This window comes from Dendrobates tinctorius, unplaced genomic scaffold (assembly GCF_039654945.1).
Source record: "Dendrobates tinctorius isolate UK_male_01 unplaced genomic scaffold, ASM3965494v1 ptg000173l, whole genome shotgun sequence".
NCBI classification, from domain to species: Eukaryota; Metazoa; Chordata; class Amphibia; order Anura; family Dendrobatidae; genus Dendrobates; species Dendrobates tinctorius.
In genome coordinates, this window is record NW_027361840.1 from 9,484,854 (window position 1) to 9,500,822 (window position 15,969).

The window sequence follows — 15,969 nt, forward strand, 5'->3', positions numbered from 1 at the left end:
AGCAGTATTATAGTAGTTATATTCTTGTATATAGGGGCAGTATTATAGTAGTTATATTCTTGTACATAGGGGCAGTATTATAGTAGTTATATTCTTGTACATAGGGGGCAGTATTATAGTAGTTATATTCTTGTACATAGGGGCAGTATTATAGTAGTTATATTCTTGTACATAGGAGCAGTATTATAGTAGTTATATTCTTGTACATAGGGGGCAGTATTATAGTAGTTATATTCTTGTACATAGGGGCAGTATTATAGTAGTTATATTCTTGTACATAGGAGCAGTATTATAGTAGTTATATTCTTGTACATAGGGGGCAGTATTATAGTAGTTATATTCTTGTACATAGGGGGCAGTATTATAGTAGTTATATTCTTGTACATAGGAGCAGTATTATAGTAGTTATATTCTTGTACATAGGGGGCAGTATTATAGTAGTTATATTCTTGTACATAGGGGCAGTATTATAGTAGTTATATTCTTGTACATAGGGGCAGTATTATAGTAGTTATATTCTTGTACATAGGAGCAGTATTATAGTAGTTATATTCTTGTACATAGGAGCAGTATTATAGTAGTTATATTCTTGTACATAGGGGCAGTATTATAGTAGTTATATTCTTGTACATAGGGACAGTATTATAGTAGTTATATTCTTGTACATTGGAGCAGTATTATAGTAGTTATATTCTTGTACATAGGAGCAGTATTATAGTAGTTATATTCTTGTACATAGGGGCAGTATTATAGTAGTTATATTCTTGGACATAGGAGCAGTATTATAGTAGTTATATTCTTGTACATAGTGGCAGTATTATAGTAGTTATATTCTTATACATAGGGGCAGTATTATAGTAGTTGAGATTCCTATGCGTTTATGGTATAACAGCCATTAGTCATAGAATATACAGGAACGAGGAAGAATCGCTCTGTATTTTTTAATTATGGATTTCCCGTTTTTACTGGATGAGATAAACAGAAGTTTTATTCCGGCATCGATCCTTTTACGCCTCTCAGTGAAATGTGACCAGTGAATATGCAGCACAGAGGACGATTCTCTATAATTGACTGCCCCATGATAAACTCCATTCTGATATTATATGTAAGAGTAAACAAGGTCGGGCTGATGAGGTGTTGCTGCTACTTGTAGTCCGCACCGTAGAGATAACACGTTTTACAGTGACAGCGGCCTTGGTGTCCGGGGTGACTCGGTGGTGACAGCCATGTGCCCCTACAGACAGGTTACAAACCCCGGTCACACATTCCGGATGCCGCAGGTCGCTGCCCTGTGTGCACACTGCGCCCTATAGCGGGGGCCGAGGCTTTCAGGAGAGGTCATTAGGTTTGTCCTGGTCTGGTGTAATACAGACGCAGCTCACAGGCCCGTCCTCCATCTCTGAGCCGGGTCATTATGTACTGACGGGACGCCTCTAAATATTGCACCATACGCCTCTGGACACACAAGGGTGTAATAGAGGGACAGCGATCAGCGGCGCCTGCAGTACATGGGTTCACCCGATGCCAGAAGACCACCATGTCCAGTGCGGAGGGGTGATGTGGCGGTACATGAATGACATCACACCCGCCGCTGACTTCCATCCTCATTATTTCCAATGTAAATTCTTACGGATCGGATGTACGAGGCTCCCGCTGTGACGGCATCTCATCTTACAGTGTTGTGGCAGCCGCTCCGCAGCGTCATGCAGCAGGCGGTATACATTACAGCTGCCTGACAGCAGCGGCACGAGATCTGCCAGAAATGCAGGCGGTGGAAAAATCCCATACACAAAGACCATGACAAGAAGTGTTGTCGTGGGGGACACAGTACATCCCGGTATTTCCTGCACGCTCTGGGTATCAGGACTCACCAGCAGGCGACGATGCAGAGCGCAGTGAAGACGATGATGGGGATGGGGTAGGACGCGCACAGCAGACCATGGCGGTAGAACGCCTGTGATATCTTCTCACGCAGCTTGTCAGTGAAGGGCATCCTCAGATGGTGTCACCTGCCCCCCATCACGAAACGCACCTGACAGGCAACTCCACAGGGGACGGGCGGCTTCCAAGACACACGAGCGGCGACCTGCGAGAGACAGAAACACAATCAGCAATGCACGAAAGTATAACCCCCAGCATGCTCTGCCAGGGCGCAATGACATCTGCTTTCTTACCGTTTTCAAAAAAAAAACTATCGTGTTACTACTGGAAACTGTCAACAAGCAGGGTTATCAGCCAAGCTGGAATGTGCCAAAAAAGGCCAACAAGCAGGACACGTAATGGAAAAATACCTTTTTTTTCCTGCAGTTTAACAGGAAAAACAAGTGATCAGTTATCAGTAACAGACCTGCTTACTGATGGTTTCCATGTATTTATGTATAGAAACAAAGCAAGAGTTTATGAGGTCTCGTTTGGTACTACACAGCAGTAATAATGCCGGCACTACCGGTAGTGACATTCATGGTACGCTCCACGTTCCTTGAATACATGATCCGGAGCAGAAAAATATACGGAAGGGGAACGAGAGAGAAATCTGCGAGACGGGCAGCTGACAGCTCCGGGTACAGCCACCTACAGGCCCCTGCCTCTCCGTACCATCCTCCAGGGCCATGTCCTCTGGGCCTGCAGTCACCCGTGAGAAAGAGAGAGGGCGACACACGGGTGATATAAATCATACCATATCCTACAGTTACGACCCGCGATCAGGATATAACGGCGTACTCTCACTGCATCCAAAATGCTGCGCTCTACTCACGCAGATAAATCCGCATGTGTGCAGTGAACCGCGCGGACTTACCGCATCTAATGATATCGACGCGATAACTGACACTGTGGCTGGTAATCCCGGGCGTGTGGGACACAGGGAGTAGTGAGTGCAGCTCTGGAGTATAATACAGGATGTAACTCAGGATCAGTAATGTATTGTGTGTACACAGTGACTTCACCAGCAGAATAGTGAGTGCAGCTCTGGAGTATAATACAGGATGTAACTCAGGATCAGTAATGTAATGTATGTACACAGTGACTTCACCAGCAGAATAGTGAGCACAGCTCTGGAGTATAATACAGGATGTAACTCAGGATCAGTAATGTATGTACACAGTGACTGCACCAGCAGAATAGTGAGTGCAGCTCTGGGGTATAATACAGGATGTAACTCAGCATCAGTAATGTAATGTATGTACACAGTGACTGCACCAGCTGAATAGTGAGTACAGCTCTGGGGTATAATACAGGATGTAACTCAGCATCAGTAATGTAATGTATGTACTCAGTGACTGCACCAGCAGAATAGTGAGTGCAGCTCTGGGGTATAATACAGGATGTAACTCAGCATCAGTAATGTATGTACACAGTGAGTACAGATACAAATATTGGATATTTTCCTCCACATCACAGAACGGACATTTTAGCCTTGACCACAATCTAAGAGAAGCAGACAGTCGCTCTCTCCCTCCATGTACTGGAGAAAAACCACAGGACGGCTCATTCATGGCAATGATTAGTTTCCGGCCTCAGACCTCGCTGCTCCTCTTTTACACCTTCCTGTTATTTTCTCGCCCTGTAACTCAGGGACGGTGTATAGAGAGTGACGTTTTGCTAAGTGCACGGCCTTCAGCCATTAGATGACAACGTTTCGGTCTGCATCACTGTAGCATTTATAGAGACGCTCTGCTACATACAATACATAGCAGCGCGTTGTTGGCGACATCAACCCATCTTAATGGAAAACGACAGTAAAATCCAGAGCCTTCTAGTGTTAATTAAGAAGCCCGAAGGACACTATGATGAATGGCCTTGGGTCGTGTACAGCATTACGGCTGTGGCTGCCCAGCAACCAGTAACTGTGCCCGGTCAGTGCAGTGTACGTCATGGATCTGCACTTACCGCATAAATCACTACAACTGCAGCGAGCACTTTGCATGGGACTGCAGCACAACATATAACCGGCACTACGCCATCTAGAGAGGAGTAAAGAATCTGCACTGCTCTCACGCTCCGGTCCACACTGCACCTCATACGTGTAAACACGCCAGGCACACGCCAATCCCATAACACAGATACATCAGCAGTTGTCTCTGAGTTACTGGGTGCAGACTATGATGCCTCACGTAAACGGCACACACAGTTATGAGGGATTCCTGCTCTCCTGTCTGTACGTAGTACATGCTCAGAAGCAGCAGCAGCATCAGGGGGATATTATACAGCAGTACTGAGCAGTGTGGCTGTGAATCCACCAGTGAGGTGAGATTAAACACTTACTAGAAAGTAGCAGCAGCAGCATGCAGGGCATTACACATTAGCACTGACCAGTTTGACTGTGAAAGCATCATGCAATATAAAACAATTCTTAAAAAGCTGCTGAGCAGTGTAGCTGTGACTCTAGCACTGAGGCGAGATAAAACACTAAGGCTATGTGCACACGGTGTGGATTCTGCTGCGGATCTGCAGCGTTTCAGGAGCTGCGGGTCCACAGCAGATTTAGATACGTTGTACAGTACCATTGTTTTCAATGTTAAACTGAGAAACGCAGTGCACATGCTGCAGATTTTTCCGCGTGGATTTGCTGCTGGTTCAAATCCGCAGCATGTCAATTCTTTGTGCGGAATCCGCAGCGGTTTCACACCTTATCCATTGTAGAGGTGTGAAACCGCAGGCTAATCCGCAGATAAACCGCACTTTTGACCTGAGATTTTACCTGCGGATTTTTACAAATCCACGCAAAAAAATCCACAGGACCAAAATCTACGTGTGCACACAGTCTAAGAATAGCAGCATTGGAGGACATTATACAGCAGGGCTGAGCACTGCAGCTGTATATTCACCAACTGGATAAGAAACCAATAAAAGGAAGCAGCAGCATGGAGAACATCATATAGTATTAAGGATGAAAGAGACAAGGGAAGGGGCTGTGCTGGCCATGTCAGGGGGGCACATCGGCCACGCGAGGTAAAGGGATGCGTTGACCACACCGGTCACGAGAGGGAAGGGGCTGCACTGGCCACACTTGGGGGTCACACCGGCCACGAGAGGGAAGGGGCTGCACTGGCCACACGAGGGGGGCACACCAGCCACGAGAGGGGGGCACACCAGCCACGAGAGGGGGGCACACCAGCCACGAGAGGGAAGGGGCTGCACTGGGCACACCAGCCACTAGAGAGAAGGGGCTGCACTGGCCACTAGAGGGAAGGGGCTGCACTGGCCACACTTGGGGGTCACACCGGCCACTAGAGGGAAGGGGCTGCACTGGCCACACTTGGGGGTCACACCGGCCACTAGAGGGAAGGGGCTGCACTGGCCACACTTGGGGGTCACACCGGCCACTAGAGGGAAGGGGCTGCACTGGCCACACGAGGGGGGCACACCGGCCATCCGCTTCATTATCACCATTTACTTTATGTGATTTACACCATTTTCCTAGTTATTCAGGAGACTTTAGAAAATGATTTACTGACCCCGGACCCACACAAATAGGAAGAGCCGTGACCTGTAACATTCAGAGACGACGACAAGCAGCGTTCCATGGTGATGTGATTGTGAGCGCTCCGGTGGAACACAGGGGGTGCAGTCTGTACTCGAGCCCCCGCACACACCCCGCTCTCCATGGATGGGCCATACTGACACTGTGCTCTGTCTATTACAGGCCGGGATATAAACACATGCTGCCTGTCCTAGGAAAATTGTATGGAAAGTCTCCGGAGTCACGTGACCTGCAGAGCTGGGGGAGGGGAAGGCCTGCGACTAAGTGACAGAGCCGCCTGTATCCCAGGACATGGCGGTGCCGCAGCTCCTGTACGGAGAGGTCAGCCGAGCTGCACTGCGGATCCTGCTCCAGAACACAACCCTCTGTGTGACCAGGGGGGAATGGAGCCACCTGTATATAGGGGTCCCAGCTGCGCTACAATCCCATGGGAAGCTAGAGCCCTGGGCGCAGTCACCGAGAGAATGATCAGTACACCGGGCGCCGCTTCTCCCCCTCCTCCGAATGCAACGGGCGCCGCTTCTCCCCCTCCTCCGAATGCAACGGGCGCCGCTTCTCCCCCTCCTCCGAATGCAACGGGCGCCGCTTCTCCCCCTCCTCCGAATGCAACGGGCGCCGCTTCTCCCCCTCCTCCGAATGCAACGGGCGCCGCTTCTCCCCCTCCTCCGAATGCAACGGGCGCCGCTTCTCCCCCTCCTCCGAATGCAACGGGCGCCGCTTCTCCCCCTCCTCCGAATGCAACGGGCGCCGCTTCACCCCCTCCTCCGAATGCAACGGGCGCCGCTTCTCCCCTCCTCTGAATGCACCGGGCGCCGCTTCTCCCCTCCTCCGAATGCACCGGGCGCCGCTTCTCCCCTCCGCCGAATGCACCGGGCGCCGCTTTTTCCCTCTTCCAAATGTACCGGGCGGCCACTTTTCCCCTCTGAATCCAGCATTTCCAGTGCTTATGAGTCGTTACACTGTATCAGTGCAGGATACAAGTCACATACCCACAGGAAGAAAACAGGGGCCCTGAGCACTGATGAGGCAGTCTCTCCCTGTGATACCACCAGCTGAGACATGGGCAGAGACCCCCACGGGAGCAGCGTCCACCACCCAAATTATTATATGTGGCACATGAAAGATTAGCCGAAAAGTATCACAGGAAGAAACAACAACCAGCGAAAAAGCCACAACTCCATGGGATAGGTGATAACTTCATGGGGTCGGAGTCGAGCACGAGAACTGTGGCTCCCTTCATTCTCTATGGGACCACCGGACACAGCAGAGCCCTGCAGTCGGCTGGTCCTCAGGACCCCCTGAAAAACGAATGGAGCGGCAGTGCGCATGATCAACCACCGCTCATCAGAGCCCCGCTCTCAGGATCAATGGGGGTCACAGCAGTCAGAGCCCCGCTCTCGGGATCAATGGGGGTCACAGTGGTCAGAGCCCACGATTGGGAAGCGATCCACATCTCATGGATAGGAGATAACTGCCAAATATGAGAATAACCCCGAACAGCGGTCCCCTCCCCCGTTACTGAGGTGTCAGTCCCACTACAGACCTGGGGTTCTGTTCACGAACCAGAAGGCAGAGGATGAACAGAGCTGCGCATGAAGCGAAACAATGGCGGGCCGCACTGCAGTCTCCTCAAGTTTCCCACAAACCCCCCGAAAGATAACGATATACTGGTAATCACCTGGGGAGGCCACGGGGCAGCGCCGGGAGCCGCTAGTAGCCCCACTACACGAGCAAATGGGGGCAGAGACGAGAACACTTGAACTTAACTCATCTTGTGCTGAAAATGAATCCGACGCTCCCATCTGCTGATTGGCTGTAATCTTCAGGATCCAGAGGATCCTGTGATCACTTGTGACGCTTTCATGCTGCCAACAGAAACATTGTGGCTATTATTTCCTCCTTATTATTGCCTCGTTCGTATCTCATCTATTTATTCTATTGATCCTTCAGTCTTCTATCATTCTGGGGGCGACCAATCACAAACCGCCATCTCCACGGCATCACCTGCCGCCCTCCCATCAATGCTCGGTGTAACGGCCGCAGCTTTCGGAGTTACTGGCAGACTTACACCTTTCTGGAGTGGTTTCAGATCTGCCTCTTTCTCGCATTCACAAAGTGGAGACTTTTTGCTACAAACACGAAACTTGACTCCCATGATAAAGAAAAGCCGACAACCTGTATCTTAGCTGGAGAATAAGAGATCAGACGAGCGGCGGATCTTAAACAGTGGCTGCAGGGAACAGGCCATCTAGGCTTCAGCCGGCCCACCGGTCACACCACCCGTTAGTGTTCTTGACAGTGTCCCCCAGGAGGACGTTACAGGAGCCGACCCTTCCATCTGCAACACACCCAGCACCACCTACAGAAGAGCTGCAGGCTCCAAAGCGCTAGAAACATTTTCAATAGAGTCAAGTGAGGAAGAAGAGGGCGCTTGGTGTCTTGAAGCGTCTTTCTCTCAAGCTCCAGACTTTGTTAGCAACCTGAGCTGCACCACAACTTATAATACAAAGTAAACGGAACCATCGTGTTAGAGATTTTGATCTTCCCAGGAGCAAGGCCGAGCTCGCAGGCTCCCGGCTACAGCAGCAAGGCCGAGCTCGCAGGCTCCCGGCTACAGCAGCAAGGCCGAGCTCGCAGGCTCCCGGCTACAGCAGCAAGGCCGAGCTCGCAGGCTCCCGGCTACAGCAGCAAGGCCGAGCTCGCAGGCTCCCGGCTACAGCAGTAAGCACGCCAGGATAACCCGCTACCTGAGCGCGCTCGCTCATCCCTAAACAGCATTCAGGAATCTCATTGATGCATTTCCAAGGTTGAGAGAAGCAAAGATAAAGGAAGGAGTCTTTACTGGACCTCAGATTCCTGAACTTGTTCAAGATGAGGAGTTTCTCCGTTTGATCCAGGGCAAGAAAAAGCTGCACAGGTCGTATTCACATTAGTGGGAACTCAAGAGCAGATAACTACGAAGAGTTGGTGGAAAATCTCCGGAAAACATGGAAGAATCTTGGCTGTAACAAAGAATCATTTCCTACATTCACATCTAGACTTTGTTCCACCAAACTGCAGCGCAGCGAGCGGCAAGCGCAGCGAGAAACGTCACCAAGATACTGCGGCTATGGAGAAAAGATAGCAAGGAAAACGGCGTCCATCAATGCTGCCGACCACTGCTGGACGATTGTAAGAGGAGGACGAGAGACGAGCAAAAGAATCGGCACTGAATGTGGAGAAATGCCGTAGAGCAATGTGTGTGACTGACTATAACTCGCGGTGGTGCTCAGACGTGTGTTACGTATTGGGATTGTTCCCAAGTTTCCACTAAAAAAATACTAAAAGATTGTCATAAAATATTCTGCATCTTCACATTTACAAAAGTAATAATTGTTCAAAGTTCTGAATTTTTTTTAACGTTATCTGTAGCAGAAAAAGGAAAAGTCTCCGATATAGAAACAAAGAAACTGAAGCTTCATGGTCAGATTTATAATCAGGAGGCGAAAGTAAGAAAAACGTGACGAGGTCCGAGGGGAAGCGATAATCGGAGGCCGAGCGGCGTCTGCTGCTTCTCCCCAAGGTCGGGCTCAGATACAAGAGCGAATGTCCCAGGGACGACCATCACCCTCATCACCCACAGGACGCCAAGCATCAGAGCAGCAGCATCCCCTCACATCAGGGAAGGTTAGCTGCCAGGAAAACACGCTGGCTGATCGCTTCCATTTACAGGCAGAATTATGAACGCAGCTCTGGATTAGGAGGGAAGAGGAGCTAAAGCAAATCACCGGAAATGATGCATTATGGGGGATAATAAAAGATTACTGATGGGGGAGGGGTGAAAAGTCACAGAAAACCCCAGAGCCCTCCCCACACAATGTATAAGAGAGACCCCCAGAGCCCTCCCCACACAATGTATGAGAGAGACCCCCAGAGCCCTCCCCACACAATGTATGAGAGAGACCCCCAGAGCCCTCCCCACACAATGTATGAGAGAGACCCCCAGAGCCCTCCCCACACAATGTATGAGAGAGACCCCCAGAGCCCTCCCCACACAATGTATGAGAGAGACCCCCAGAGCCCTCCCCACACAATGTATGAGAGAGACCCCCAGAGCCCTCCCCACACAATGTATGAGAGAGACCCCCAGAGCCCTCCCCACACAATGTATGAGAGAGACCCCCAGAGCCCTCCCCACACAATGTATAAGAGAGACCCCCAGAGCCCTCCCCACACAATGTATAAGAGAGACCCCCAGAGCCCTCCCCACACAATGTATAAGAGAGACCCCCAGAGCCCTCCCCACACAATGTATAAGAGAGACCCCCAGAGCCCTCCCCACACAATGTATAAGAGAGACCCCCAGAGCCCTCCCCACACAATGTATAAGAGAGACCCCCAGAGCCCTCCCCACACAATGTATAAGAGAGACCCCCAGAGCCCTCCCCACACAATGTATAAGAGAGACCCCCAGAGCCCTCCCCACACAATGTATAAGAGAGACCCCCAGAGCCCTCCCCACACAATGTATAAGAGAGACCCCCAGAGCCCTCCCCACACAATGTATAAGAGAGACCCCCAGAGCCCTCCCCACACAATGTATAAGAGAGACCCCCAGAGCCCTCCCCACACAATGTATAAGAGAGACCCCCAGAGCCCTCCCCACACAATGTATAAGAGAGACCCCCAGAGCCCTCCCCACACAATGTATAAGAGAGACCCCCAGAGCCCTCCCCACACAATGTATAAGAGAGACCCCCAGAGCCCTCCCCACACAATGTATAAGAGAGACCCCCAGAGCCCTCCCCACACAATGTATAAGAGAGACCCCCAGAGCCCTCCCCACACAATGTATAAGAGAGACCCCCAGAGCCCTCCCCACACAATGTATAAGAGAGACCCCCAGAGCCCTCCCCACACAATGTATAAGAGAGACCCCCAGAGCCCTCCCCACACAATGTATAAGAGAGACCCCCAGAGCCCTCCCCACACAATGTATAAGAGAGACCCCCAGAGCCCTCCCCACACAATGTATGAGAGAGACCCCCAGAGCCCTCCCCATATAAGGGAAGGTTTACCACTGTCCTGGTCTGTGATGACGCCACTACGTCTCGTACATTACAGGTATTGCGTCATGCAGCGTGGGGTGTGACGTCACATGGTGTGAGGTGATATTACCTGTGAGCGACGTTAGTGGCACCGCGACTGATCCTGCACTGGAACCGTATCCACAGAGCGGGGACGGAGTGGTAGTGTCCGGCACACACGGCTCCGTGCCGCCTCTCAACCCCCGACCCTTCCCCTCTCACCCGGCGACGCCCCCGAGCTCGGCTGTCACCGCTAGATATGCTCAGCCACAGCGGCGCCCACAGGCCGGAGGGGGAAGCGCACCAGACACCTGCTGCTACAGGGAGATAGCGGCGGCAGCAGCGACGCCTAGCGGCCACAAAGAGAACTGAGCTGTTACATTTTATTGACAAAAACAATAAGTTTCTTTTACACCTCAATATTCCCATTGCTTCCCCCTTATTCCCCACACCCCATGCATTCCTATGGGATTCCGCAATGCTATGCTAATACTGCGGTTTTTACCGCGGCGGAATCTCTTTGCGGTAAAAAACGCAGCATGCTCATTAATTTTGTGGAACCGCGGCGATCCCGCACCCATAGGAATGCATTGTTCTGCTTACTTTCCACATGTGGCTGTGCACACCATGCGGAAAGTAAGCAGAACAATTGCGGATGGTACCCACGGTCCGGAGGAGAGGAGACTGTCCTCCGGGCTTTGGGTACCATATCCCTGTAAAAAATAGAATTTAAAATAAAAATATATTGTTATTCTCACCTTCCTATGTCCCGCGCAGCCTTCCCGCCTCTCTCCACGCTCCTGGTCCCAGTAATCCTTTGCGACAATTACCGCGATGACGTCCGTTCTCGCAGGATCGCGAAGTCTCGCGGTCATTCGCGCGTCGTCATCGTGAATGACCGCGAGACGTTGCGATCCCGCGAGAACAGACGTCATCGCGGTAATTGTCGCAAAGGATTACTGGGACCAGGAGCGTGGAGAGAGGCGGGAAGGCTGCGCGGGACGACGGAAGGTGAGAATAACAATATATTTTTTTTATTATTATTTTTTACATTCTATCTTTTACTATTGGTGCCGCACAGGCCGCCTCAGTAGTAAAAAGTTGGTCACACTCGTCAAACACTATGTTTGACGCGTGTGACCAGCCTGTCAATCAGTTCTCCAAGCGATGCTACAGATCACTTGGAAAACGCTAGCATTCTGCAATCTAATTACGCGTGCAAAATGCTAGTTTTTCCACGGGAAAATCGCGGGAATTGAAAATGCAATTTTCCCGCGGAATGGAATTCCGGAATTCTCACTGTAATTTCCGCGAGAGTTCCGCTACGTGTGAACCCAGCCTTATTCTCCGCACTCCCGCCCCTTATTCCCCACCAGAGGCGTATCTAGGCTTCCTGGCACCCGGGGCAAGAATTTAGTTCGGCACCCCCACCCCACATCAAGTACATATGCGACTTGCACACTTAGCCATGTACCCACGAGCTGCTCTCCCTAATGCTCTCAATGTTCAGTAAAAAACTGAAAGCAGGAAGAGAAGCTCATTGTCAAGTATGAAAATCGCATATGAGTGAAGCGTCCATGTGAATGCATGGCACACTTTTAGGATTCTCCCTTGCTGATGTACGGTCATGTCAGCACAAGTATGTGATTTATATACTTCTGGCCACATTCCGACTAGACGTGCCCGGCCCCGCTCCGTTCATATTCATTGAGTGAGGCCACACACGTCTAGTCAGCATGTGACCGCATGTATGTAAATTACCAGCACGAGAGAATCCTGACAGCGTTCAGTGAGCACTGTGAGAATTCAGAAGTCTGCAGTCACATAGAATGTCTGCAGACTCAGCACAAACCTGGACAACCCCTGTAATGCTCCTAACAAATAAAAACATGAGAATTAGTCAGTATCACAAATAACATTTACATTCAGGTACCTTATAGATGACGTCATCTCTGGAGTCGTTCTCCTTGTTTTCTTCTTCTTGTCCAGACCCCATGATGAGTCTTCTCATCACCAGCCGTCTCTGCAGACTTCCATCTTCTCCGGTCTTCTGCAGCAAATCACACGATGCCCTTAAAGATAGAAGTGTCATTATAATGCCCCTAATAAAAATATTTGCACTATAATGTCTCCTCACACTAGTCCCCTCCCTCCTCATACTGTCTCCTCTAACATCCCTCCTGTTCACCATACTGTCTCCTCATATATTTACCCCCTCACTCTCTATACTGTCTGCTCACACATACCCCTGACTCCCCATACTGTGTCTGCACACATCCCATCACCCTCACTCCCCATACTGTGTCCACATACATTAACCTGTTCGCTCCCCATACTGTCTGCACCCAACCCCCATACTGTTTCCTCATACATACTCTGTGTCCTCAAATCTCCCCACACACATTAAATCCCCCCATCCCCACTCCCAAATCCCTCACACACATTAAATAACCCCCATCCCCACTCCCAAATCCCCCCACACATTATGTACCCCCCAATCCAAATCCCCCACACATTAACCCCATCCCCACTCCAAATCCCCCACACATTAACCCCATCCCCACTCCAAATCCCCCACACATTAAATAACCCCCATCCCCACTCCCAAATCCCCCAACACATTATGTATCCCCCACTCCAAATCCCCCCACACATTAACCCCCATATCCCCACTCTTTAACCCCCCACACACAGTAACCCCCATCCCCACTCATTAACCCCACTACACATTAACCCCATCCCCACTCATTAACCCCTATCCCCTCATTAACCCCCATCCCCAATCATTAACCCCCCACACATTAACCCCATCCCCACATTAACCCCCATCCCCACTCATTAATCCCCCCACGTTAACCCCATCCCCACTCTTTAACCCCCCACACATTAACCCCATCCCCACTCTTTAACCACCACACATTAACCACCATCCCCACTCAATAACCCTCCACTCATTAACCCCATCCCCACTCTTTAACCCCCATCCCCACAGTAACCCCCATCCCCTCATTAACCCCACTACACATTAACCCCATCCCCACTCATTAACCCCCATCCCCTCATTAATCCCCACTCATTAACCCGCCACACATTAACCCCCATCCCCACTCATTAACCCCACACACATTACCCCCACCCCCACACATTAACCCCCAACACATTAACCCCATCCCCTCTTTAACCCCCACACACATTAACCCCCCACTCATTAACCCCCCACTCATTAACCCCATCCCCACTCTTACCCCACTACACATTAACCCCATCCCCATTCTTACCCCACTACACATTAACCCCATCCCCACTCTTTAACCCCCCCACACACATTAACCCCATCCTCACTCATTAACCCCCATCGCCACACATTAACACCACCCCATCTCCCATCTTCGGTGGTTTCTTCAGCTCCACATTGGAGCACACTTACCACCAGCGCTGAGCGTTCGCTCTGGGCGCCGGGGAGTGACGTCAGCAGCGTGATCATATGACATGTCACGCTGCTGACGTCACTCTGGCCCGGCAGTCAGAGCTGCAATTGTACTGGCGTCTATACAGACGCCAGTACAATTGTTCCCTGGGAGCCGGCACGCGCACCTTCTCTGTGCCGGTTGTCAGCTTGACAGCTGACACAGAGAACCGCTGACTCTCAGGCCGGGGGGGGGGGCGGCAGACCGCTACATTAGGCGGCCCGGAATGCGCCCCCTGCCGGCGGCGCCCGGGGCAACTGCCCCGGCTGCCCCCCCTAGATACGCCCCTGTTCCCCACACTCCCGCCCCTTATTCTCCGCACTCCGGCCCCTTATTCTCCACACTCCTGCCCCTTATTCTCCACACTCCTGCACCTTATTCTCCGCACTCCTGCCCCCTTATTCTCCGCACTCCTGCCCCCTTATTCTCCACACTCCTGCACCTTATTCTCCGCACTCCTGCCCCCTTATTGTCCACACTCCCGCCCCTTATTCTCCACACTCCTGCACCTTATTCTCCGCACTCCTGCCCCTTATTCTCCACACTCCTGCCCCCTTATTCTCCGCACTCCCGCCCCTTATTCTCCGCACTCCCGCCCCTTATTCCCCGCACTCCCGCCCCTTATTCCCCGCACTCCCGCCCCTTATTCTCCGCACTCCCGCCCCTTATTCCCCGCACTTATCCTCCGCCCTCCTGCCCCTTACTCCCCACACTCCTGCCCCTTATTCTCCACACTCCAGCCCCTTATTCCCCGCACTCCCGCCCCTTATTCCCCGCACTTATCCTCCGCCCTCCTGCCCCTTACTCCCCACACTCCTGCCCCTTATTCTCCACACTCCAGCCCCTTATTCCCCGCACTCCCGCCCCTTATTCCCCGCACTCCCGCCCCTTATTCCCCGCACTTATCCTCCGCCCTCCTGCCCCTTATTCCCTACACTCCCACCCCTTATTCCCCACACTCCTGCCCCCTTATTCCCCACACTCCCGCCTTATCATCCACACTCCTGCCCCTTATTCCCCAGACTCACTGAGGTGCTGGACTGTTATGTGCTAGAAGAGGGTCTGCTCTCACCCGTGTCTAGATGGGGATGAGTGGAAGACGGTGTTCAATATGCCCGAGGGACCCTATGAGAACCGGGTGATGCCATTTAGGTTGACAAACGCTCACGCCGTCTTTCAGCACTTTATAAATGACGTCTTTAGTTACCTGGTAGGCAGATTTGTGGTTATCTATCTGGATGACATTAATTTATTCACCTGACCTTGAGTCCCATCAGGTACATGTCAGGCAGGTCTTAGATACTCAGCGACAATAAATTATATGTCAAACCATAGAAGAGTATGTTCTCGGTTGAGGAGATCCCTTTCCTAGGATATGTGTTATCATCCACCAGTTTTCACATGGATCCGGCGAAAGTCCGGGCGGTATTTGAGTGGGATCATCCTGAGGATTTGAAGACGTTACAAAAGTTTTTAGGTTTCGCCAACTACTACCGGAAGTTCATCAAAAACTTTTCAGTAGTAGATAAACCTCTCACAGATATGACCAAGAAGGGGACGGACTTGTCCAAGTGGTCCAGTCCTGCCAGGGAGGCATTTGATAAGTTGAAGAGGTGTTTTTCTTCTGCGCCGATCCTTATACAGTCTGACGTCTCTCAGCCTTTTATCATTGAAGTCGATGCGTCTGAGTGGGGGCTGCGTTGTGACAGGTGTGTCTCCTGGTAAATGGGTGTATTTTTCTAAAAAACTGTCACTGGCTAAGAAATTATGACATTGGTAACAGGGAACTTTTAGCAATCAAATGGGCTTTTTAGGAGTGGCGTCATTTTTTTGGAGGGAGCGGTTCACCCAGTGTCGGTAATCACAGATCATAAGAATCTGGTATACTTGGAATCGGCAAAACTTCTAACATCTCGGCAGGTAAGATGGGCATTGTACTCTACCAGGTTTAACT

The 15,969-nt window shown here is 51.0% G+C and overlaps 1 protein-coding gene across 1 annotated transcript in view; it reads right to left on the reverse strand.

Moving 5' to 3' along the window:
• The window catches only part of SCAP (SREBF chaperone), a 33,721-nt gene extending 22,926 nt beyond the window's left edge, over nucleotides 1–10,795 (reverse strand). Inside the window, exons 1-2 of the mRNA XM_073551191.1 lie at nucleotides 10,640–10,795; nucleotides 1,872–2,086 (exon numbers count right to left, since the gene is read on the reverse strand). Of these exons, the coding sequence (XP_073407292.1) occupies nucleotides 1,872–1,993 (122 nt within the window). The 5' untranslated portion in view covers nucleotides 1,994–2,086; nucleotides 10,640–10,795. The remainder of the gene's footprint in view (nucleotides 1–1,871; nucleotides 2,087–10,639) is intronic.
• Between the last annotated feature and the right edge of the window lie 5,174 nt (nucleotides 10,796–15,969).